Genomic DNA, 26,910 nt, shown 5'->3' on the forward strand with positions numbered 1-26,910 from the left:
AAAATTTAGTCAAAATCGACTAAATTTAATCAAAACATGGCAAATGGTTGTTGGTACTCTATTATTTCAGGCGTGAACAGTTTGTTTGTTTGTTCGTTCATGGGGTGAAACTCCCATGGCTTTTACGTGTATGACCGTTTTTACCCCGCCATTTAGGCAGCCATACGCCGCTTTCGGAGGAAGCATGCTGGGTATTTTCGTGTTTCTATAACCCACCGAACTCTGACATGGATTACAGGATCTTTTTCGTGCGCACTTGGTCTTGTGCTTGTGTGTACACACGGGGGTGTTTGGACACCGAGGAGAGTCTGCAAACAGTGAACAGTGAACAGTGAATATCGCAGTTGCAGAGTATGAGAGGATTACCCCCCCTGACTCACAGGCAATACAATATCAGAGGCTCTAGCTGTGGCCTATGCAAATGAACCTTACCCCCCCCCCCCCTACACACAACACATCATGCATTGTGATGCGTTATGTTCCAATCCACAAGAATCTCACTAAAGTGTTTGTGGGGCTCATTCAAACTGACAATCAACAACAGATGCATTGTGATGCGTTATGTTCCAATCCACAAGAATCTCACTAAAGTGTTTGTGGGGCTCATTCAAACTGACAATCAACAACAGATGCATTGTGATGCGTTATGTTCCAATCCACAAGAATCTCACTAAAGTGTTTGTGGGGTTCATTCAAACTGATAATCAACAACAGATGCATGCATTCAGGGAGTATCTGAAAGCTTAATACACTGAAAGTAGAAACTATTGCAAGTGAGATATAACGTTAACCGGTATACCATCTTGTAGGCACATTCTGTGTCTTTGGAATATAACAGCGAGAGTGAGGGTGGAGTTACGTGGGCAGCTCGGTGATGTCCTCGTAGGTGACGACACTGACCCGCTTGTCGGCCAGGTGCTGCCCCAGGTGGCGCAGTCGCATCAGGTAGTCCGAGTGGAACTGGCCGTCCGTGTAATCCATGAAGCGCCGGTAGTCGTCTTGCAAGGCCTACCACACACAGAAACACATGTCAGGCAAAGCCTAGATTAGCCAGGGGTCTAACCAATCCATGAAGCGCCGGTAGTCGTCTTGCAAGGCCTGCCACACACAGACACACATGTCAGGCAAAGTCTAGAATAGCTAGGGGTCTAACCAATCCATGAAGCGCCGGTAGTCGTCTTGCAAGGCCTGCCACACACAGACACACATGTCAGGCAAAGTCTAGAATAGCTAGGGGTCTAACCAATCCATGAAGCGCCGGTAGTCGTCTTGCAAGGCCTGCCACACACAGACACACATGTCAGGCAAAGCCTAGAATAGCTAGGGGTCTAACCAATCCATGAAGCGCCGGTAGTCGTCTTGCAAGGCCTGCCACACACAGACACACATGCCAGGCAAAGCCTAGAATAGCTAGGGGTCTAACCAATCCACTTGCTGTGGCATCGTCAAGAGTGCCCATTTTGAAAAAATACAATCAATCCACTTCCTGTGGCATTGTCAAATGCGCCCATTTTGAAAAAATAGAATTAGTCAGTTTTCTGTGGCATCGTCATATGCACCCATTTTGAAAAAAATAGAATGAGTCAATTTCCTGAACATATTAACCCTTAGACTGGTTGTCGCGACATATGTCGCGCTACTGTACGTATACTGTCACCTGGTTGTCATGTCACCTGGTTGTCACGACATATGTTGCGCTACTGGCTCAGTCTGTTTGGTCGGTTCCGATTACCTCCCATGGCTTTGAAAACCTGTATGACCGTTTTTTGTTATTTTTCTCTCTGTTATTGTTAATTCACCAGTGGCTATGTAACATGTGTTACAGAATTGCACCAGTGTAAGGGTTAAAATGATCAATATATGGATCAGTCCAAAAGGGATGCAGCACACATTACTGGTAAATGATGCCACTTGTCTTCAATCTTAAACAATTACTGGTAAATGATGCCACATGTCTTCAATCTTAAACAATTACTGGTAAATGATGCCACTTGTCTTCAATCTTAAACAATTACTGGTAAATGATGCCACTTGTCTTCAATCTTAAACAATTACTGGTAAATGATGCCACTTGTCTTCAATCTTAAACAATTACTGGTAAATGATGCCACTTGTCTTCAATCTTAAACAATTACTGGTAAATGATGCCACTTGTCTTCAATCTTAAACAATTACTGGTACATAATGCCACTTGTCTTCAATCTTAAACAATTACTGGTACATGATGCCACTTGTCTTCAATCTTAAACAATTACTGGTAAATGATGCCACTTGTCTTCAATCTTAAACAATTACTGGTAATGATGCCACTTGTCTTCAATCTTAAACAATTACCGGTAAATGATGCCACTTGTCTTCAATCTTAAACAATTACTGGTAATGATGCCACTTGTCTTCAATCTTAAACAATTAGTGGTAAATGATGCCACTTGTCTTCAATCTTAAACAATTACTGGTAAATGATGCCACTTGTCTTCAATCTTAAACAATTACTGGTAAATGATGCCACTTGTCTTCAATCTTAAACAATTACTGGTAAATGATGCCACTTGTCTTCAATCTTAAACAATTACTGGTAAATGATGCCACTTGTCTTCAATCTTAAACAATTACTGGTAAATGATGCCACTTGTCTTCAATCTTAAACAATTACTGGTAAATGATGCCACTTGTCTTCAATCTTAAACAATTACTGGTAAATGATGCCACTTGTCTTCAATCTTAAACAATTACTGGTAAATGATGCCACTTGTCTTCAATCTTAAACAATTAGTGGTAAATGATGCCACTTGTCTTCAATCTTAAACAATTACTGGTAATGATGCCACTTGTCTTCAATCTTAAACAATTACTGGTAAATGATGCCACTTGTCTTCAATCTTAAACAATTACTGGTACATGATGCCACTTGTCTTCAATCTTAAACAATTACTGGTACATGATGCCACTTGTCTTCAATCTTAAACAATTTCTGGTAAATGATGCCACTTGTCTTCAATCTTAAACAATTACTGGTAAATGATGCCACTTGTCTTCAATCTTAAACAATTACTGGTAAATGATGCCACTTGTCTTCAATCTTAAACAATTACTGGTAAATGATGCCACTTGTCTTCAATCTTAAACAATTACTGGTAAATGATGCCACTTGTCTTCAATCTTAAACAATTACTGGTAAATGATGCCACTTGTCTTCAATCTTAAACAATTACTGGTAAATGATGCCACATGTCTTCAATCTTAAACAATTACTGGTAAATGATGCCACATGTCTTCAATCTTAAACAATTACTGGTAAATGATGCCACTTGTCTTCAATCTTAAACAATTACTGGTAAATGATGCCACTTGTCTTCAATCCTAAACAATTACTGGTAAATGATGCCACTTGTCTTCAATCCTAAACAATTACTGGTAAATGATGCCACTTGTCTTCAATCTTAAACAATTACTGGTAAATGATGCCACTTGTCTTCAATCTTAAACAATTAGTGGTAAATGATGCCACTTGTCTTCAATCTTAAACAATTACTGGTAAATGATGCCACTTGTCTTCAATCTTAAACAATTACTGGTAAATGATGCCACTTGTCTTCAATCTTAAACAATTACTGGTAAATGATGCCACATGTCTTCAATCTTAAACAATTACTGGTAAATGATGCCACTAATTGTCTTCAATCTTAAACAATAACTGGTAAATGATGCCACATGTCTTCAATCTTAAACAATTACTGGTAAATGATTCCACTTGTCTTCAATCTTAAACAATTACTGGTAAATGATGCCACATGTCTTCAATCTTAAATAATTACTGGTAAATGATGCCACATGTCTTCAATCTAAAACATTTACTGGTAAATGATGCCACTTGTCTTCAATCTTAAACAATTACTGGTAAATGATGCCACATGTCTTCAATCTTAAACAATTACTGGTAAATGATGCCACATGTCTTCAATCTTAAACAATTACTGGTAAATGATGCCACTAATTGTCTTCAATCTTAAACAATTACAGGTAAATGATGCCACATGTCTTCAATCTAAAACATTTACTGGTAAATGATGCCACATGTCTTCAATCTAAAACATTTACTGGTAAATGATGCCACATGTCTTCAATCTTAAACAAATAAGGCAGAGTGCTTTTTTGAGATCTGAGAAGTAAAGGGGCATAAGCGCTCTAAATGCATACAACCTACTGATAATAGAGTACGTGAGAGTTATACGGAACCATTCTCCTGGCACCTAGCTGAGAGAATAACAAGCATTGAAATGAACAAGCGACTTTCATTTCTTCCCTTAGTTTGTCAGAATTAACATGTGTAACACTATCAAGCCAATATGCCAGCATTGCTAAAAGATAGTTACCCTGAAGTCAGCCTCCACCCTTTTCTTGTGTGCTAGCTCTTTGTCGTATTTCTGTTGCAGGATGTCATACCTGTACAGCAACAGACAGAGTTATCATCACTTGCAGGATGTCATACCTGTACAGCAACAGACAGAGTTATCATCACTTGCAGGATGTCATACCTGTACAGCAACAGACAGAGTTATCATTACTGCAGGATGTTATACCTGCACAGCAACAGACAGAGTTATCATCACTGAGACATAACCGGCTACACACTAAAGATAATAATAAGAGTACTTATAGGGCGCAAATCCTACAATAGTTCTAAGCACCTTACAATCAATCTTAAATATAATAATCTTAATATCAGCAACAATACACTTTTAAAAACAAACAAACTTTAAATAAATGGATACACAATCACGTACACAATACACAATTCAAATTAATCGATCGTTATCAACTACAATCACAGATCATAGCGACATATAATGATCGGACACCTTCGCACACACACGCACACACACACACACACGCGCGCGCACACACGCACAAACACACCCACGCACAAACACACCCATGCACACATGCACAAAGACACACACACACACACACACACACACACACACCCATGCACCGACGCACACACGCACAAACACACCGCCACAGGCACGTGCGGACACATACAAACGCTCACTAGTAATTGAGGTGAGACGGTCTATGTTAGCTATACCCACTTGTGATGGAGACAGTCTATCTCGGCCTTGTGCAGGGCGGCCACCCTCTCTGCTTCCCTCCTGGCCTCCTCGTGACACTCGGCCCGCGTCCTGGCGATCACATCCTGCTCCCGTCGCTTGAACCCTTCCTGCAGCCGTGTGAGAAACGCATGCTTCACTGTACAGACTATAGGTATACTGACATTGCCGACAGGAGACTATAGGTATAGAAACGCATGCTTGACTGTTGCACAGACATTGCTGACAGGAGACTATAGGTACAGAAACGCATGCTTGACTTTTGTTCAGACATTGCTGACCGGAGACTATAGGTATAGAAACGCATCCTTGACTTTTGTACAGACATCGCTGACAGGAGACTATTATGGGGTATAGAAACGCATGCTTGACTTTTGTTCAGACATTGCTGACCGGAGACTATAGGTATAGAAACGCATGCTTGACTTTTGTACAGACATCGCTGACAGGAGACTATAGGTATAGAAACGCATGCTTGACTTTTGTACAGACATTGCTGACAGGAGACTAAAGGTATACTGACATTGCCGACAGGAGACTATAGGTATACTGACATTGCCGACAGGAGACTATAGGTATTCTGACATTGCCGACAGGAGACTATAGTATACTGACATTGCCGACAGGAGACTATAGGTATACATGTACTGACATTGCCGACAGGAGACTATAGGTATACTGACATTGCCGACAGGAGACTATAGGTATACTGACATTGCCGACAGGAGACTATGGGTATACTGACATTTCCGACAGGAGACTATAGGTGAGAAACGCATGTTTCACTGATGTACAGCCATTGTCGACAGGAGACTATAGGTATACTGATAGCTACTGGAGTGTGTCTGACAACATCTTGTGCTGTGTGTGTCTACCCTGAACCAAGCACAATTACTGACACTGACATGTTTGCAAAAACCGAACTGAAGGGAATTACTCTTACGGCAGTTAAAAGTGGCATGTTTGCAAAGTGAACTAAGATAATTTCCCTTGCAGTGACACGTGTGCTAAGTCAACTAAGATAATTACCCTTGCAGTGACATGTGTGCTAAGTCAACTAAGATAATTACCCTTGCCGTGACATGTGTGCTAAGTCAACTAAGATAATTACCCTTGCAGTGACATGTGTGCTAAGTCAACTAAGATAATTACCCTTGCAGTGACACGTGTGCTAAGTCAACTAAGATAATTACCCTTGCAGTGACATGTGTGCTAAGTGAACTAAGATAATTACCCTTGCAGTGACACGTGTGCGAAGTGAACTAAGATAATTACCCTAGCAATGACATGTGTGCTAAGTGAACTAAGATAATTACCCTTGCAGTGATATGTGTGCTAAGTCAACTAAGGTAATTACCCTTGCAATGACATGTGTGCTAAATGAACTAAGATAATTACCCTTGCAGTGACATGTGTGCTAAGTCAACTAAGATAATTACCCTTGCAGTGTCATGTGTTCTAAGTGAACTAAGATAATTACCCTTGCAGTGTCATGTGTGCTAAGTGAACTAAGATAATTACTCTTGCAGTGTCATGTGCGCTAAGTGAACTAAGATAATTACTCTTGCAGTGTCATGTGTGCTAAGTGAACTAAGATAATTACCCTTGCAGTGACATGTGTGCTAAAACTGAACTAAGATAATTACTCTTGTTGCAATGACATGTGTGCTAAAAGTGAACTAAGAAAATGATACCCTTGCGGTGACATGTGTGCTAAGTTTACTAAGATAATCACCCTAGCAGCTTTGAGCGCCTGGGCCACTGCCTGTTCTCTCTCCACAGCAAAGTCGTTGCGCAGCTGTTCCCTAAGCTGCATGCACGCCACGTCCACCGCCTGTGCCTGCAGCCTCTGACACTCCTCCCACTGAGCCACCAGGGCCTCCTCCTTCTCCTTGTGCAGCTTCTTGGTCAGCTCCTTCATGCGCTCCTCCTCCGCCCGGTCACGCTGCTCCGACACTCGCCCCGCCAGCCGCTCAAAGTACTGCACGGAACAACATGATCTCTTTAAAACAAGCCGCTCAAAGTACTACACGGAAAAATTACATGATCTCTTTAAAACGTCTTTAGTGACTTTGATGAGACAGTTTGTCCAGATACTGCACAGAAAAAAGCCATAGCAGATACTCCCAGCATATCTACCCGACATTCTGTCAGTGTCTATAATTATGTCTGTCTGTCTGCCTCTGTGTCTGTGTCTGTTTAGCTAGCTGTCTGTTGTAGTCTATCTGTCTGTCAGTGTCCAACAGTTTTTCAGTGTATGTCTGTCTATTAGTGTCTGCTTGTCAGTGTTTGTCTGTCAGTAACTGTGAGGGTCTCGCTGTCCGTCTATTAGTGTCTGCTAGTCAGTGTTTGTCAGTAACTGTGAGGGTCTCGCTGTCCGTCTATTAGTGTCTGCTAGTCAGTGTTTGTCTGTCAGTAACTGTGAGGGTCTCGCTGTCCGTCTATTAGTGTCTGCTAGTCAGTGTTTGTCTGTCAGTAACTGTGAGGGTCTCGCTGTCCGTCTATTAGTGTCTGCTAGTCAGTGTTTGTCTGTCAGTAACTGTGAGGGTCTCGCTGTCCGTCTATTAGTGTCTGCTAGTCAGTGTTTGTCTGTCAGTAACTGTGAGGGTCTCGCTGTCCGTCTATTAGTGTCTGCTAGTCAGTGTTTGTCTGTCAGTAACTGTGAGGGTCTCGCTGTCCGTCTATTAGTGTCTGCTTGTCAGTGTTTGTCTGTCAGTAACTGTGAGGGTCTCGCTGTCCGTCTATTAGTGTCTGCTTGTCAGTGTTTGTCTGTCAGTAACTGTGAGGGTCTCACTGTCCGTCTATTAGTGTCTGCTTGTCAGTGTTTGTCTGTCAGTAACTGTGAGGGTCTCGCTGTCCGTCTATTAGTGTCTGCTAGTCAGTGTTTGTCTGTCAGTAACTGTGAGGGTCTCGCTGTCCGTCTATTAGTGTCTGCTAGTCAGTGTTTGTCTGTCAGTAACTGTGAGGGTCTCGCTGTCCGTCTATTAGTGTCTGCTTGTCAGTGTTTGTCTGTCAGTAACTGTGAGGGTCTCGCTGTCTGCCTATTAGTGTCTGCTAGTCAGTGTTTGTCTGTCAGTAACTGTGAGGGTCTCGCTGTCCGTCTATTAGTGTCTGCTAGTCAGTGTTTGTCTGTCAGTAACTGTGAGGGTCTCGCTGTCCGTCTATTAGTGTCTGCTAGTCAGTGTTTGTCTGTCAGTAACTGTGAGGGTCTCACTGTCCGTCTATTAGTGTCTGCTAGTCAGTGTTTGTCTGTCAGTAACTGTGAGGGTCTCGCTGTCTGCCTATTAGTGTCTGCTAGTCAGTGTTTGTCTGTCAGTAACTGTGAGGGTCTCGCTGTCCGTCTATTAGTGTCGGCTTGTCAGTGTTTGTCTGTCAGTAACTGTGAGGGTCTCGCTGTCCGTCTATTAGTGTCTGCTTGTCAGTGTTTGTCTGTCAGTAACTGTGAGGGTCTCGCTGTCCGTCTATTAGTGTCTGCTTGTCAGTGTTTGTCTGTCAGTAACTGTGAGGGTCTCGCTGTCCGTCTATTAGTGTCTGCTAGTCAGTGTTTGTCTGTCAGTAACTGTGAGGGTCTCGCTGTCCGTCTATTAGTGTCTGCTTGTCAGTGTTTGTCTGTCAGTAACTGTGAGGGTCTCGCTGTCCGTCTATTAGTGTCTGCTTGTCAGTGTTTGTCTGTCAGTTACTGTGAGGGTCTCGCTGTCCGTCTATTAGTGTCTGCTTGTCAGTGTTTGTCTGTCAGTAACTGTGAGGGTCTCGCTGTCCGTCTATTAGTGTCTGCTTGTCAGTGTTTGTCTGTCAGTAACTGTGAGGGTCTCGCTGTCTGCCTATTAGTGTCTGCTAGTCAGTGTTTGTCTGTCAGTAACTGTGAGGGTCTCGCTGTCCGTCTATTAGTGTCGGCTTGTCAGTGTTTGTCTGTCAGTAACTGTGAGGGTCTCGCTGTCCGTCTATTAGTGTCTGCTAGTCAGTGTTTGTCTGTCAGTAACTGTGAGGGTCTCGCTGTCCGTCTATTAGTGTCTGCTAGTCAGTGTTTGTCTGTCAGTAACTGTGAGGGTCTCGCTGTCCGTCTATTAGTGTCTGCTAGTCAGTGTTTGTCTGTCAGTAACTGTGAGGGTCTCGCTGTCCGTCTATTAGTGTCTGCTAGTCAGTGTTTGTCTGTCAGTAACTGTGAGGGTCTCGCTGTCCGTCTATTAGTGTCTGCTAGTCAGTGTTTGTCTGTCAGTAACTGTGAGGGTCTCGCTGTCCGTCTATTAGTGTCTGCTAGTCAGTGTTTGTCTGTCAGTAACTGTGAGGGTCTCGCTGTCCGTCTATTAGTGTCTGCTAGTCAGTGTTTGTCTGTCAGTAACTGTGAGGGTCTCGCTGTCCGTCTATTAGTGTCTGCTAGTCAGTGTTTGTCTGTCAGTAACTGTGAGGGTCTCGCTGTCCGTCTATTAGTGTCTGCTTGTCAGTGTTTGTCTGTCAGTAACTGTGAGGGTCTCGCTGTCCGTCTATTAGTGTCTGCTAGTCAGTGTTTGTCTGTCAGTAACTGTGAGGGTCTCGCTGTCCGTCTATTAGTGTCTGCTTGTCAGTGTTTGTCTGTCAGTAACTGTGAGGGTCTCGCTGTCCGTCTATTAGTGTCTGCTAGTCAGTGTTTGTCTGTCAGTAACTGTGAGGGTCTCGCTGTCCGTCTATTAGTGTCTGCTAGTCAGTGTTTGTCTGTCAGTAACTGTGAGGGTCTATCTGTCCGTCTATTAGTGTCTGCTTGTCAGTGTTTGTCTGTCAGTAACTGTGAGGGTCTCGCTGTCCGTCTATTAGTGTCTGCTTGTCAGTGTTTGTCTGTCAGTAACTGTGAGGGTCTCGCTGTCTGCCTATTAGTGACTGCCTGTCTGTTGGTGTTGATCTGTCTTTCTGTTAGACTCTGTCTGTTTGTGTATGTCAGTGTGTGTCTGTATGTCCGTGTCTATCTCTCTGTCAGTGTGTGTCTGTATGTCCGTGTCTATCTCTCTGTCAGTGTGTGTCTGTATGTCTGTGTCTATCTCTCTGTCAGTGTGTGTCTGTATGTCTGTGTCTATCTCTCTGTCAGTGTGTGTCTGTATGTCCGTGTCTATCTCTCTGTCAGTGTGTGTCTGTATGTCTGTGTCTATCTCTCTGTCAGTGTGTGTCTGTATGTCTGTGTCTATCTCTCTGTCAGTGTGTGTCTGTATGTCCGTGTCTATCTCTCTGTCAGTGTGTGTCTGTATGTCTGTGTCTATCTCTCTGTCAGTGTGTGTCTGTATGTCCGTGTCTATCTCTCTGTCAGTGTGTGTCTGTATGTCCCTGTCTATCTCTCTGTCAGTGTGTGTCTGTATGTCCCTGTCTATCTCTCTGTCTGTGTGTGTCTGTATGTCTGTGTCTATCTCTCTGTCAGTGTGTGTCTGTATGTCCGTGTCTATCTCTCTGTCTGTGTGTGTCTGTATGTCCGTGTCTATCTCTCTGTCAGTGTGTGTCTGTATGTCCCTGTCTATCTCTCTGTCAGTGTGTGTCTGTATGTCTGTGTCTATCTCTCTGTCAGTGTGTGTCTGTATGTCCGTGTCTATCTCTCTGTCAGTGTGTGTCTGTATGTCCGTGTCTATCTCTTTGTCAGTGACAGACTGTCTCCTCACCCATTTCTGTTTGTCGAGGGCCCGTTGTCTCTCCTCATCCTTGTCCTGACGCAGTCTCTTGAGCGCCGCACGTAACTCACGTGTTGCCCGTGCCTCAGCGGCCGTCACTGCATCGTCAATGGCCTTCTGCCGATCCTCCCGGTCGTCAGACTGCGTCAGGGATAATAACTGGTCCCCAAAATCTGCACATACCGCAAAATACTGTCAGGTATAATAACTGGTCCCCAAAATCTACACACCACAATAAAATACTGTCAGGTATAATAACTGGTCCCCAAAATCTACACACCACAATAAAATACTGTCAGTGAAAACAACTGGTCCCCCAAATCTGTACGCACAAAATGCTGTAAGCAATAGCAACTGGTCCCCCAAATCTACACATAACACAAAATGTAGTGTTAATGATAATAATTAACTGGTCCCATAAATCACCTCAGAAGATACTGTCGATGATAACAACTGGTCCCCCAAATCATACCAAAAAAATTCTGTTGTTGCTTACAACTGGTCTCAAGAGCTCAGACCACACGTACACACCATTGTAGGGATCTGTATAGTTGACACCTCCAACATTGTGTGTGTTACAGATATTCTTGGCACAAGACATGCAATTAGTGATCTCTTACCTCAGTACCTGACACTAAATATTACCTGTATGGTAATTAGAGCACAATATATGCTTGTTATGAATCAGACCAGTATATTGTGTGAGTATGGTTGTTATGAATCAGACCAGTATTATGTGTGGGTATGGTTGTTATGAATCAGACCAGCATATTGTGTGAGTATGGTTGTTATGAATCAGACCAGTATATTGTGTGAGTATGGTTGTTATGAATCAGACCAGTATTATGTGTGAGTATGGTTGTTATGAATCAGACCAGCATATATTGTGTGAGTATGGTTGCTATGAATCAGACCAGTATATAGTGTGAGTACGGTTGTTATGAATCAGACCAGTATAATGTGTGAGTATGGTTGTTATGAATCAGACCAATATATTGTGTGAGTATGGTTGTTATGAATCAGACCAGTGGAATATTGTGTGAGTATGGTTGTTATATATATGAATCAGACCAGTATATTGTGTGAGTATGGTTGTTATGAATCAGCTACCAGTTTATTGTGTGAGTATGGTTGTTGTGAATCACACCAGTATATTGTGTGAGTATGGTTGTTGTGAATCAGACCAGTATATTGTGTGAGTATGGTTGTTGTGAATCAGACCAGTATATTGTGCGAGTATGGTTGTTGTGAATCAGACCAGTATATTGTGTGAGTATGGTTGTTGTGAATCAGACCAGTATATTGTGTGAGTATGGTTGTTGTGAATCAGACCATGCAGTATATTGTGTGAGTATGGTTGTTGTGAATCAGACCAGTATATTGTGTGAGTATGGTTGTTGTGAATCAGCTACCAGCTATAGTATATTGTGTGAGTATGGTTGTTATGAATCAGCTACCAGTATATTGTGAGTATGGTTGTTGTGAATCACACCAGTATATTGTGTGAGTATGGTTGTTGTGAATCAGACCAGTATATTGTGTGAGTATGGTTGTTGTGAATCAGACCAGTATATTGTGTGAGTATGGTTGTTGTGAATCACACCAGTATATTGTGTGAGTATGGTTGTTGTGAATCAGACCAGTATATTGTGTGAGTACGGTTGTTATGAATCAGACCAGTATATTGTGTGAGTATGGTTGTTGTTAATCACACCAGTATATTGTGTGAGTATGGTTGTTGTGAATCACACCAGTATATTGTGTGAGTATGGTTGTTGTGAATCACACCAGTATATTGTGTGAGTATGGTTGTTATGAATCAGACTACATAGTATAATATTGTGTGAGTATGGTTGTTATGAATCACACCAGTATATTGTGAGTATGGTTGTTGTGAATCAGACCAGTATATTGTGTGAGTATGGTTGTTGTGAATCAGACCAGCTAGTATATTGTGTGAGTATGGTTGTTGTGAATCAGACCAGTATATTGTGTGAATATGGTTGTTGTGAATCACACCAGTATATTGTGTGAGTATGGTTGTTGTGAATCAGACCAGTATATTGTGTGAGTATGGTTGTTGTGAATCAGACCAGTATATTGTGTGAGTATGGTTGTTGTGAGGATCATAAACACTGTAATCAGCAGCTATAGCATTTCAAGACAGGGCAGAGCTCCCACTGCAGTTTCTCACAGAGAGCTTTATGAATAGCAGTAAGTCTGCTAAACAAATCTATGGTTGTCCTCAACATGTTGTCAAGGATGTACCCCCCCCCCCCAAAAAAAAAAGAAAAAAAAAAGACAGAAAACAAGATGGAATAAACAAGCAAACATGAACAATCAACAAGTCGCGTAAGGCGAAAATACAACATTTAGTCAAGTAGCTGTCGAACTCACAGAATGAAACTGAACGCAATGCAACGCAGCAAGACCGTATACTTGTAGCATCGTCAGTCCACCGCTCATGGCAAAGGCAGTGAAATTGACAAGAAGATCGGGGGAGTAGTTAATTGCGCTGAGAAGGATCGATAGCACGCTCTTCTGTACCTCTCTTCGTTTTAACTTTCTGAGCGTGTTTTTAATCCAAACATATCATATCTATATGTTTTTGGAATCAGGAACCGACAAGGAATAAGATGAAAGTGTTTTTAAATTGATTTCGAAAATTTAATTTTGATAATAATTTTTATATATTTAATTTTCAGAGCTTGTTTGTAATCCAAATATAACATATTTATATGTTTTTGGAATCAGCAAATGATGGAGAATAAGATGAATGTAAATTTGGATCGTTTTATAACAAAAAATATTTTTTTTTACAATTTTCAGATTTTTAATGACCAAAGTCATTAATTAAATTTTAAGCCACCAAGCTGAAATGCAATACCGAAGTTCGGGCTTCGTCGAAGATTACTTGACCAAAATTTCAACCAATTTGGTTGAAAAATGAGAGCGTGACAGTGCCGCCTCAACTTTCACAAAAAGTCGGATATGACGTCATCAAAGACATTTATCAAAAAAATGAAAAAAACGTATGGGGATTTCATACCCAGGAACTCTCATGTCAAATTTCATAAAGATCGGTCCAGTAGTTTAGTCTGAATCGCTCTACACACACACACAGACGGACACACACACACACACACACACACACACGCACATACACCACGACCCTCGTCTCGATTCCCCCCTCTACCTCTCTTCATTTTAACTTTCTGAGCGTGTTTTTAATCCAAACATATCATATCTATATATTTTTGGAATCAGGAACCGACAAGGAATAAGATGAAAGTGTTTTTAAATTGATTTCGAAAAAAAAATTTTGATAATAATTTTTATATATTTAATTTTCAGAGCTTGTTTTTAATCCGAATATAACATATTTATATGTTTTTGGAATCAGCAAATGATGGAGAATAAGATAAACGTAAATTTGGATCGTTTTATAAATTTTTATTTTTTTTTACAATTTTCAGATTTTTAATGACCAAAGTCATTAATTAATTTTCAAGCCACCAAGCTGAAATGCAATACCGAAGTCCGGGCTTCGTCGAAGATTACTTGACCAAAATTTCAACCAATTTGGTTGAAAAATGAGGGCGTGACCGTGCCGCCTCAACTTTCACGAAAAGCCGGATATGACGTCATCAAAGACATTTATCAAAAAAATGAAAAAAACGTTCGGGGATTTCATACCCAGGAACTCTCATGTCAAATTTCATAAAGATCGGTCCAGTAGTTTAGTCTGAATCGCTCTACACACACACACACACGCACACACGCACGCACACACGCACATACACCACGACCCTCGTTTCGATTCCCCCTCGATGTTAAAATATTTAGTCAAAACTTGACTAAATATAAACAAGAAGGGCAAAGCCCATACGACTCACATGCTTTACACATTTTTCCTACCAAACTACATGTGACCTTGACCCAAGGTCAAGGTCATCCAAGGTCATGCAACACAAAGCTGTTAATTCAAGACATAGTGGTTCACTACCTTATTTTGGTCACATTTCATAAGGGTCAAAGTGACCTTGACCTTGATCATATGTGACCAAATGTGTCTCATGATGAAAGCATAACATGTGCCCCACATAATTTTTGGCTCACGTAAGTGTAGCCTATGCGATCGTAACTTTGTCTGTCTGTGCGTGCGTGCGTATGTGCGTATGTGCGTATGTGCGTGCGTGCGTGCGTGTGTATGTCTGTGGTAGAAACTCTAACATTTGAAGACGTCACATTACATTGACGTCACATTATGACGTAAGAGGGTTAGACGTCACGCGAAGGAAGTACTGAAAGTCTCGGTCATTATTATTTTGAGCGGGCCGAGACTAGTGTACATGCAGACAGACAGATCTAGATCTAGTGTCTCGCTTTCTTGCACAGTTTCACCTATGCTCTTTCTCTGTGTGTGTGTGTGTGTGTGTGTGTGTGTGTGTGTGTGTGTGTGTGTGTGTATGTGTGACGGAGTGATTGAGTTTGTGTTACTGTTTGTCGATTTCTTATGTGAGCCTTGATGGCTTCGCCTCTTGTTAAGTTTGAAACAGTTATCTTCCATAGTTCAGGGTCAAGGTCACTTCAAAATATGTATACAATCCAACTTTGAAGAGCTCCTGTGACCTTGACCTTGAAGCAAGGTAAACCAAACTGGTATCAAAAGATGGGGCTTACTTTGCCCTATATATCATATATAGGTGAGGTATTCAATCTCAAAAACTTCAGAGAAAATGGGAAAAATGTGAAAAATAGCTGTTTTTTAGGCAACATTTATGGCCCCTGCGACCTTGACCTTGAAGCAAGGTCAAGATGCTATGTATGTTTTTGGGGCCTTGTCATCATACACCATCTTGCCAAATTTGGTACTGATAGACTGAATAGTGTCCAAGAAATATCCAACGTTAAAGTTTTCCGGACGGACGGACGGACGTCCGGACGGACGGACGGACGGACGGACGACTCGGGTGAGTACATAGACTCACTTTTGCTTCGCATGTGAGTCAAAAATGAATACCATTTAAAACAAATATAATTCATTTTGACTTCATTAAATAAGACAAATATCTGCTCTTAAAACTATCAGTGCTGGTAGTTTGACGCAGGAATGTCGGAAGAAAGTTCCAGATACTGCTACCTGAATAAACTAAACTGGACTTAAACAAGTCAATCCGAGGAATAGGAGTGTTCAATCTCATAAATTGGCGTGAATTCCTCATGGTAAATTTGGCACATAGAGTTTGAGGTACACATTCAGTGATAACTTAGAGAGAGAGAGAGAGAGAGAGAGAGAGAGAGAGAGAGAGAGAGAGAGAGAGAGAGAGAGAGAGAGAGAGAGAGAGAGAGAGAGAGAGAGAGAGAGAGAGAGAGAGAGAGAGAGAATTTGAATTGAATTGAATTGAAATTTATTTTACGAGGGTGACAGAATAAGCAATGTATACATGCTTCTTTTCATCCGGCCCTCGCCCATTGAGGGGTAACAAACAAGAAGAAATAAAAGATAAGTTTAACAATAGTACAAATGACATACAGTATTTACCATAATTAACATGTCAAGCAACCAATAAGACATTTTAAGATGCATTAGGATTCTTTAGCAATGCTTGAAAATTATATATAACAGGGAAATATGTGTTTGTATAAAAAAAATAAATAAATAAATAAATTTAAAAAAAAATCTTTCATGAATTATATATAATCATGTTTTTCAATATAATCAGAGAGTACAGTTATATTTTGCCAGCTGCTTGATAATAGTTTTTATAAGTTTTGTAAAAGAAACAGCATGTAATGTTCCTTGAATGATGTTTCATGAATTCGTAATTTAATTATATTTGGAATGGCGTTCCACATAATTGCTCCAGAATATGATAGACTCGACTTGTACAGGTCAATTCTTGGAGTTGGTGTAATTAATTTGTTACATTTTCTATAATGATTTATTTTGAAATTTGAGGCAATGAGTGTAGGGGCATTCCCTGACATAATTCTATGCATCATCACACCTTTGTTATATATGCAAATCTATCTTTGATTGGAAGAATTTGCAATCGTTTATAATCAGTCATGGAAAGAGATGTATTTTTTAAAATAATTAATTTAACAGCTCTTCTATGTAAACTGCCCAAGTGTTTCAAAGTATTTGCACTTGCAGAGTCCCACACTGTGGACGCATAGTCAATAGCTGACTGAATATGTGCCTGAAAAAACAGTTTTCTTGTGCGAAGGTCTAGAAAGTGTTTGATTTTTGATAACTGAAATATTTTTTTGGATGTGTTTTTACAAAGTGTATCTACATGTTTTGACCAAGACAGGTTATTGTCAATAGTTATTCCCAAGACTTTATGGCTATCAACTTCGGTAACATCTTGATTTCGTATTAGCAATGTCGGAAATTTAGATGTTAGATTTTGTCTTTTTTGCCTCGTGGTAAGTAGCATGCATTTAGTTTTATTTGGATTCAGTGACATATGGTTTAGTTCTGACCATTCAAGTAATCGTTCAATGTTTTCTTGGAGGATATTTGCTAGTTTATTAAGATCTTGGTGACTAGAATGAATTGTAGTATCATCTGCAAATAGTTCACACATGCATTTTACAAATAGAGGTAGGTCGTTTATATATATAGAAAATAGTAATGTACCAAGAATAGAACCTTGTGGTACTCCAAATCTTACTGTTTGCTTACAAGAGTATGATTGTTTCAGATAAGTACTTTGCTGTCTGTCTGACAGGAAAGATGTTAAAATGTTTATGGAATCTGTTGCAATTCCATAAATCTCAAGCTTTTTGATAAGGAGTTTATGGTCAATTAGGTCAAAAGCTTTAGCAAGAGAATTTAGAGAGAGAGAGAGAGAGAGAGAGAGAGAGAGAGAGAGAGAAGGGGGCCGGGGGAGAGAGAGAGAGAGAAGGGGGCCGGGGGAGAGAAATATGATGAAAGGAACCACCAAGCACTGCGAAAAACAAATATGTTGCATAACACAAAGGGGGAAGAAAATTAAAGGGGTTTGAGTGATCAACAGACAATTAACGGTCATGGAAAAAAGGTTCCTTTGCCTGACCAGTTAATTTGTGTGAGTAGACTACACAAAGATCTCTATATCATTTAATTCCCACTGGCAGCGACAAGAGTCTTCCCGATCCCCACTACTTGACACAATGAGAGGCCCACACAACCAGCCTCCAAACTCGTGCCCACGGCGCCTGTGTAGGCTGTGATGTATCATGATTGTACTGACCGATTATATAACGATGTGACAGGCGTTGCGTAGTGAGCGTTGTCTTTTGCAGCATGCGCTCGAGGGTTTCTAACGGATCGCGTGTCCGTTTGATCACTCTGGTCGACATTTTGTCACACCCCACTCCAACGTAGTTCAACAACCCTCAAGTGTCACCCTTGTCACGCAAACTGCCTTCACACTGAGCTATCGCGGGCCCCGCTCGTGTCGGAAGTTTACAGGTTGCCTAGTGGCCACAATGCGCATGTCGCACATGGAAGTTGCCGCCAATAATAATGGGAGCTGCCGCTTGGACATGGCTTTTTCTATTTAAGTTATTTCGTCAATATAGAAATCTAAAATACCGATGAAATTTGTTTTTATATTGAATTTTATTCGGGTTAATTTAAAAAATACTCGACACTCAATTACTTAAAAGATGTCTTGAAAGATGCATGAATCATTCATGGCAAAGTCTTCTGTATGTGCCACGTTTTTGAAGAAGATGTGATATCGGCCGTCACGAGACTCAGCGAGAGACTCAAGCACCAACATGGCGCATCTAGTAGACGAAGCTTTCCCGGTAGAAGGTATTTTACCCAAAAGAGAAACTGGGGCGACGGGTTTCTTGGCTAAATATCCTGAATATGATGGAAGAGGAGTGATCATAGCAATTCTAGACACAGGTGTGGACCCAGGAGCCCCAGGATTGCAGGTGAGACACTGATTGTTGACAGGGCCCAGTTTGCCAAGTCACTGTGTTTTTAGCGTCTGCTACAACTGAGGGACACTCGCTGCAATCTAACAAGACGCAGCCTACTAGGCTACTTGACTCAGTTTTGACGGTTTTATTCTCGGTAGGGTGGTGTTGATTTGTTCACCCAGAAAACTACTCACTGTATAGCACGATTATAGACGTAGGAAAACAAAAGAAGGCTAAAGCAACCTGAAATGCTCTGATCGCTCATTTGTTCCCCACTTGCTATCAAAGGCAACTGACGACACTGCTTCTCTCTCATCTGTCGAAATACAGTTATCTTGTGTGTCACGTTGGCTTCAGTTGTGGCTGCCTCGAGAAGAAAAAAAGTTTGAAACATCTGTACCACTGCATGATGCCGTCTTAAAACTAGCAGATCTTTTGAAACAAACATAGCTATAGGTCTGTGCATAATTCAGGCCTGTGCCATTGTGTTTGACGGTGTGTTGACATAACATTAACAAATCTTGTCTCTGGTCAGATCACACTACATGATCATTAGATTTAAAAGGCAAAATATCGATCAGACCAAGAAATAAACAAGTCGCGTAAGGCGAAATTACAACATTTAGTCAAGCTGTCGAACTAACAGAATGAAACTGAACTCACTGCATTTTTACAGCAAGAGCGTATACTCGTAGCATCGTCAGTCCACCTCTCGATGCACAGGCAGTGACATTGACAAGAAGAGCGGGGTAGTAGTTGCGCTGAGAAGGATAGCATGCTTTTCTGTACCTCTCTTTGTTTTAACTTTCTGAGCGTGTTTTCAATCCAAACATATCATATCTATATGTTTTTGGAATCAGGAACCGACATGGAATAAGATAAAAGTGTTTTTAAATTGATTTCAAAAATTAATTTTGATCATAATTTTTATATTTTTAATTTTCAGAGCTTGTTTTTAATCCAAATATAACATATTTATATGTTTTTGGAATCAGAAAATGATGGAGATTAAGATGAACGTAAATTTGGATCGTTTTATAAAAAAAATATTTTTTTTACAATTTTCAGATTTTTAATGACCAAAGTCATTAATTAATTTTTAAGCCACCAAGCTGAAATGCAATACCGAAGTCCGGGCTTCGTCGAAGATTACTTGACCAAACTTTCAACAAATTTGGTTGAAAAATGAGAGCGTGACAGTGCCGCCTCAACTTTCACGAAAAGCCGGATATGACGTCATAAAAGACATTTATCAAAAAAATGAAAAAAAACGTCTGGGGATTTCATACCCAGGAACTCTCATGTCAAATTTCATAAAGATCGGTCCAGTAGTTTAGTCTGAATCGCTCTACACACACACACACAGACACACACACACGCACGCACGCACATACACCACGACCCTCGTCTCGAATCCCCCTCTACGTTAAAAACTTGACTAAATGTAAAAATCATCTTCGTTCATGGGCTGAAACTCCCCCCTACATGTTACCCCGTCATTTAGGCAGCCATGCATACGCCACTTTTGAGGAATGCATGCTTAGTATTTTTACAGTTCTATAACCCACCAAACTCTGACATGGATTACAGGTTGGGTAAGCGGCAGTTACTCACTTACTGGTGGATTATCTGAGCTGCTTTGTTTTGGGGCCACGTGCATTCAGTAACAACCAGAATTATCTGGTCCTTATAGTGGTGAGGCTGGTGATTACCTGCTATTCAGACTTGCTGTATTGTTCAAAAATAATTTTGATTATAAGATTCATAATATTGTCAAAGATGATGATGGAAGGTATATTTTGATTGATATTGAGATTTTGAAAAAACGTCTGACCCTTGCAAATGTTTATGGCCCAAGTAATGCTGATTGTCCTGTTTTTTTGGATAAACTGTTTGAGAGAATTGTGCAGATGGATAATGAGTTAATTATTATCGGAGGTGATTGGAATGTTGTTATAAACCCCAATGTTGATACAAACTACCCGGCCAAATCTTATAAAGTCAATAGTAGGAGAAAAGTTGTTGATTTTATGGAGCAGTATGATCTCATTGACATATATAGAGCCTTACATGCTAATGTGAGACAGTATACATGGAGGCGGTTTCATAGTTCACAGCGAAGCAGACTTGATTACTTCCTTGTGTCAGAGCAGTTAGGTTTTGAGATTGTGAAAGCGGATATTACACCAGGTTACTATTCTGATCACTCAATTGTTGGTGTAAGTTTTAGAACTGATGTTGTTAAACGTGATAGACCCTTTTGGAAGTTTAATAATTCACTGTTGACAGACATGGAATTTGTAAATATAGTGAAGAAGGTTATTGTTGATGTAAAGATACAATATGCTTTACCTGTTTATAATGTGGACAATATTGACTTGATTGACGATGATGATTTACAGCTATTGATTGATGATCAGTTGTTTTTTGAGATGTTATTGATGGAAATAAGAGGTAGATGCATTTCATATTCCTCATATAAAAAAAAGGAAAGTAACAGAAAAGAAAAAGATCTTCTTTCTCAGATATACACTTTGGAAAGTAACTTGACAGAGTATAATATTCAACTTTTAGAGCAAACACGACAGGAGTTAAGTCAAATAAGGCAGAAAAAAGTGGATGGTATGATAATTAGATCCCGTGCGAAGTGGATTGGAGAAGGGGAAAAAAATACAAAATATTTTTGTAATTTGGAGAAAAGACAGTTTGTCCAGAAGTCCATGTGTTTTTTGCAGAAAGATGATGGTGAAGTTATTCATGATAATGCTTTAATTGTTAAGGAAGCAGAGACTTTTTATGAGGAGTTATATACTTCAAGAGAAGCCGAACTGGTAAATCAAGAGATTGATGAAAACCTGGCTCATCCTGTACTAACAGATGCTGAGAGTAAACAATTAGAAGGTAGACTTACTCAATGTGAGCTACTCAAAGCTGTGAAAAAACTAAACAACGACAAAAGCCCAGGATCAGATGGGTACACTGCGGAATTCTTCAAGGTTTTCTATTCTGACTTAGGAAAGTTTATGTTACGGTCTATAAATTGTGGATTTGAGAAAGGAGAAATGTCAGTGACTCAGAGACAGGGCGTTATAGTATGTATTCCAAAGGAAGGAAAAAATAAAACACTTTTGAAAAATTGGAGACCAATTACTCTGTTAAATACGGTCTATAAGATTGCATCAACGTGCATTGCAGAACGGTTTAAACGTGTTTTGCCAAACTTGATTCATGATGATCAAAAAGGCTTCTTGAAAGGAAGATATATTGGTGAAAATGTCAGATTAATATATGATACCCTGTTCTACTCAAATAAACATAATATACCTGGCCTACTTTTGATGGTCGACTTTGAAAAGGCTTTCGACAGTGTTGCCTGGTCATTTATTGAAAAATCTTTGAGCAAGTTTAACTTTGGAAATGACATGAAACGATGGATTTTTACTTTTTATTGCAAAATTAAGTCCTGTGTTTCAGTTAATGGTCGGTATTCAGCATGGTTTAATGTAGGTCGAGGCACCCGGCAAGGGGATCCGCTGTCACCTTATTTATTTTTGATTTGTGCTGAAATATTGTCTCTTATGGTACGCCAGAACAAAAAGATTGGTGGTATGAATATTCTTGGCGAAAATATTTTATTGTCACAATTCGCCGATGATACCAGTCTGTTTCTTGATGGTACAGAGCAATCTTTTTGCGAAAGTATAAAAGTGTTACAACATTTTGCATCACTGTCAGGTCTGAGAATGAACTATGATAAAACAATTGTAGTTTGGTTAGGACCTTTAAAGTTTTGCAAAAGAAGATTTTTGCCTGATATGAATTTTACCTGGAACCCGGATAATTTTAGAGCACTTGGCGTTATTTTTTCGGTGAATGTATCCGAGGTTGTTTTTCTTAACTATAGAAATAAGTTAAAGGAAATTCAAAAACTTCTGAATTCATGGACCAGAAGGAACCTGACACCCTTTGGTAAAATAACAGTCCTAAAAACCTTGGCTATTTCCAAATTGACACATTTGTTTACTAATTTACCTGATCCAGACGAACAGTTTATGATGGAGTTAAATAATATTTTTTTCAAATTTCTTTGGGATGGAAAAAGAGATAAAATTAAAAGAACTACGGTCACCCAACCCTATGAAGATGGAGGATTAAAGATGATTGACGTGAAAAGTTTTCTGTCATCTCTAAAAATTGTTTGGTTAAAAAGAGTTGATGGTCTTACTGGATTAATATCAAGACTATTGTTTAAAGCATGTCCATCTGTTACAACAATTAATATGAGAGGAGAGGAATTTGCAAATGTTTTGATGCAGAGAATGGAAAACCCATTTTGGACCAATGTTTTTAAACATTATAAGAAACTACATGGAAAATGTGACCCTATAACCTTTAACGATTTTGTATCAGAATGTTTACATTATAATGTTAATATTCGGAGAGATAAAAAGACAGTGTACATTCAAAATTGGATCGACAATGGAATAGCTCAGATTGGTCATATTTTGGGACAAAATGGATACTTATCCCATAATGCGTTTAAAATCAAATATCCAAATGTGCGAGGCGATTTTGTATTGTATCAAGGTGTAATCCAGGCTGTTAAGAAATATCAGAGAAAAATCGGCTTAGAATTTGATAAACATTTTATTATGACAGAGCCCATTGTGTGGAAATGTATTTGTAAAGGTAAGACACAACTTATTTACAAAAAACTGATTGAACATACTACGGTCCCAAAATGTATCGAAAAATGGTCTGAATCTTTAAACAGTTTGTTAGATAAGAAGGCTATTTTTCAACATGTTTTTAAAACAACAAATGACACTTGTCTGAGATGGTTCCAGTACCGATTATTGTACAGAATTTTGCCCACAGAAAGGTTTCTATTTTTGCGAAAAATTGTGGATACGTCATTGTGTACATTTTGTGGTAGAAATGAAGAAACCCTTTTACATATGTTTTGGGAGTGTGATAAAGTGCAGACTTTTTGGATAGAATTTGTAAATTGGCTAAAGGCGAACTGCACCCATTGCGACAATTTAAAACTGTCTAAAGAACTGGTTCTTCTTGGAGTGGCGAACAATGTAGTCACCGATAAAGCTTTTGATGTGTTATTAATCTGTGCCAAACACCATGTATATATTTCCAAAATGAACAAAAAGACCCCTCATTTTCAGACATTTAGTAGAAACTTTAAGCAAAGATTTGTTTGTGAAAAGTATAACGCAGTTGTGAATAATACAGTAGATAAATTCTACAAGGATTGGCGCCTGTATATGCACGTTTTGATGTAACCCTTAGGTTTTTTCGTTCTTAAAACCTTTTGATAATGCGACCACCAAACCGCTGAACATCCCCCCCTCCCCATTCCATCTTCCCACCCCATGTATGTTGTAATTGTCCAAGGGTGCTTTTCTGTTATATGATTCTGTCCTTTCGGTTAGGTGATGTCCTGTAATGTACAGCATATTCATGTAAAAAAAAAAAAATTTACAAAAAGAGAATAAAAAAAAAAATAATAAAAAAAAAAAAACTTGACTAAATGTAAAAATCATCTTCGTTCATGGGCTGAAACTCCCCCCTACATGTTACCCCGTCATTTAGGCAGCCATGCATACGCCACTTTTGAGGAATGCATGCTTAGTATTTTTACAGTTCTATAACCCACCAAACTCTGACATGGATTACAGGTTGGGTAAGCGGCAGTTACTCACTTACTGGTGGATTATCTGAGCTGCTTTGTTTTGGGGCCACGTGCATTCAGTAACAACCAGAATTATCTGGTCCTTATAGTGGTGCGGCTGGTGATTACCTGCTATTCAGACTTGGTCGGCTGATCTGAGTTAGACATCAGCTAATCGAGTGTGGAAGAAAACTCTTGTCACATGACCAAGTCTGAATAGCATTTATGTCTCACAGCTTCAACAGCTAGAGGAGAGAACAAACATGTTTTGCGTACTCACGCTTGACATAGCTAAACACAGGAGCAGCCATTGTGGAGAGATCTACTTTTTGATGGAAGTGACCGAACAACTGTGAATGACATCTCGGTATGTGTGAATGACGTCACAGTCATCGTCACAGTCTGTATCTTTTGAAGCATCGCATTCTTTATGACGTCTTTCAGTGTCTGCATGCGCGAAATGTTTGTTCTCTTCGGGATCTTTGTCATGTCTGTTCAGAACTCTGTCCTTCTAGATTCAGACCAACAGGCCTCGTGAGCGAGCCACTTTCCAAGGGCAGCTATAAATTCGTGTATGGAAACAGTACTGTCGTCTGGGATGCCGTTTTCAATATTCTCAGCGTTGAAGAATTTGTAAAGAGAAGAATTCAATGATAACAGCAGGAGAACTGAAAGTCGTGTGTGCATTTTTGGGCGTTTGCAGGGATGATTTCCAGATTTCCAGTTTGAATCCGTTCTTTCCATGCTCCAAAGCGTGCAACATACAATCTTGCACACGTTTGCTTTAGTAGCACTTGGCAAAGAAGGAAAGCGTGTGACATAACTGCATGTTGCAGGATGCTCCTTTATTTTTATGTAAGGTATTGTACAAAGTGTTACAGGTGGCTTTTATGTTGCTTGAAAACCGTCAGGTCAATTCTATGTTACTTGTTACAGGGATGTTGCTACAAATTCATACCTATAGGACAAATGTCCTGAGTTCTTCAGCATCAATAGGACATTTGACCGCTTTCAGAAAGTGTAATAGGACATTATGAATTTGCGCCAAACAGCTTATAACACATTCCATGGAATTGTTCCAAAGTCATGCGCCCACACACACACGCACACACACACACCCACGCGCGTGCGCTGTAGAACACACACATAATATAGTAAATACATCAACACAGTGTGCGTATAATGTTGTATTTGTTTAGTTTCAAAGAAACCACAAAAAAGAAACCAACATGAACAACTTCAGAGCTCGTACTTTGATTAAATGCTGCATGATTTGGATAAAAGTTGACAAACAAAATGATCGGTTTGATCTAATGCTGATCTTTTGCAGGCTTTAGTTTTTTTTTCAGCGGCATAATTCAGTGCTTCGTCTCGTATCGAAAACAAAAGCAGACTACAAATTTAGTCAGTTGGAGTTGTCTCCCGTACTCCTGTAGCATGCACTGATCTAAAAAGAATCCACTATTTTTAGATCAGTGCGCTGCACCGAGACGGTTATACCCAAACGGCGCATACCGCAAACGGTTCGGGAATTCCCGACAAAAGAAAAGATCCGCACGCGGCACTGACAACTTCAGTGTCAGCTGAACACTAGAGCGTTCGGTATTTTAGAAGATTTGTATCTTGAAATGAAAATTAACGAATATCGCGCTGTCCGAAGGAATGGAGTACATATCGGACAATGACCGCGCTCAGGCTAAAACGATAGGACATCTGACCGACATGCGGCAATGTGAATCGGACATTTGGGGATTTTCATCGTTATATGTCCGATGTCCGACGCCTAACGACATCCCTGTTGTTTGACAGTGTCAGTACTGTTACATTTTATGTATGTGAAGTTAAAGACTTTGTTAGTCTGATTGATTTAAATTTTAATTAATTCAGTGTTCTGCGTTGTAACCAAGGTGATTGACCTGGTGGACGTGACCTGAATAATGTCCTGCATGGTAACCTAGGTGACGAGTGACGGGCGGCCCAAGGTGGTTGACCTGGTGGACGTGACCGGGTCGGGTGATGTGGACACCTCCACTGTGGTCGAGGTCAAGGACGGGGAGATCGTCGGCCTGACCTCACGCACACTCAAGGTTTGTGTTTGTTATTGTGTAGTGTTATTGTTACCTGTTGGTACCTGTTGTTACCTGTTGTTTATAAAAATGTTGAGATACAATGGAACCTCTGGAAATCTGAGAAAATCAGATCTTATTATAAAAAGGAGTGAGTCTTAAAATTTTAGATTCAATAAAAAGGAGTGAGTCTTGAAATGGAAGTACATTTACAAAGGCTATGAGCATGAACAGAAAGTCTTTGATTACATAAGCAGCATATAAGTAATGATTATTATCGTTTGTCTCGTATTTTATATTTTAACGAATTACTGCCTTCCATCAAAAGTGTTTTACATTTACTTGAATTTACATGTTGCATGTCTTAGACTTGATGTTATCCTACATACGTGAGAGACACCCGTGAGATAATAATCGTTCAAACCACACGTGTGTATATCATGTAAATGAGGTCATGTCAAGCATGTCTGGCAGGGACCTGTTTTTCCACTGCTTAT

General features: G+C 40.1%; 2 protein-coding genes across 3 annotated transcripts in view; one reads left to right on the forward strand and one right to left on the reverse strand.

The window, feature by feature from the left end:
• Positions 1 to 464: 464 nt before the first annotated feature.
• Positions 465 to 18,180, reverse strand: LOC138945830 (uncharacterized). Of its 2 annotated transcripts, none has more exons than XM_070317340.1 (6): positions 17,980 to 18,180; positions 10,727 to 10,908; positions 6,847 to 7,092; positions 5,094 to 5,221; positions 4,374 to 4,443; positions 465 to 1,008 (listed from the first exon to the last, which is right to left on the reverse strand). In XM_070317340.1, exons 1-6 carry the CDS (start codon positions 18,086 to 18,088, stop codon positions 856 to 858), a joined length of 888 nt encoding a protein of 295 aa, XP_070173441.1. In that variant the 5' UTR covers positions 18,089 to 18,180; the 3' UTR covers positions 465 to 855. The 2 variants fall into 2 exon arrangements, with proteins under 2 accessions (XP_070173441.1, XP_070173442.1); XM_070317341.1 differs by lacking the exon at positions 465 to 1,008 and adding an exon at positions 1,306 to 1,368.
• Positions 18,181 to 18,505: 325 nt separating this feature from the next.
• Positions 18,506 to 26,910, forward strand: part of LOC138945831 (tripeptidyl-peptidase 2-like) — a 130,976-nt gene continuing 122,571 nt past the window's right edge. Inside the window, exons 1-2 of the mRNA XM_070317343.1 lie at positions 18,506 to 18,673; positions 26,306 to 26,434. Of these exons, the coding sequence (XP_070173444.1) occupies positions 18,512 to 18,673; positions 26,306 to 26,434 (291 nt within the window). The 5' untranslated portion in view covers positions 18,506 to 18,511. The remainder of the gene's footprint in view (positions 18,674 to 26,305; positions 26,435 to 26,910) is intronic.

The sequence above is a fragment of the Littorina saxatilis genome, linkage group LG13 (assembly GCF_037325665.1).
Source record: "Littorina saxatilis isolate snail1 linkage group LG13, US_GU_Lsax_2.0, whole genome shotgun sequence".
Classification (NCBI taxonomy): Eukaryota; Metazoa; Mollusca; class Gastropoda; order Littorinimorpha; family Littorinidae; genus Littorina; species Littorina saxatilis.

Excerpts from the sequence above, each read along its gene's own strand:
- LOC138945830 (XM_070317340.1), bottom strand. The coding sequence starts at position 18,088 with ATGTCGACCAGAGTGATCAAACGGACACGCGATCCGTTAGAAACCCTC. Across the intron at positions 10,909-17,979 it reads GTCACATCGTTATATAATCG|ATTTTGGGGACCAGTTATTA; the intron begins GTCAGTACAATC and ends CGGTATGTGCAG. Across the intron at positions 5,222-6,846 it reads AGGCGCTCAAAGCTGCTAGG|GAAGGGTTCAAGCGACGGGA; the intron begins GTGATTATCTTA and ends ACACGGCTGCAG.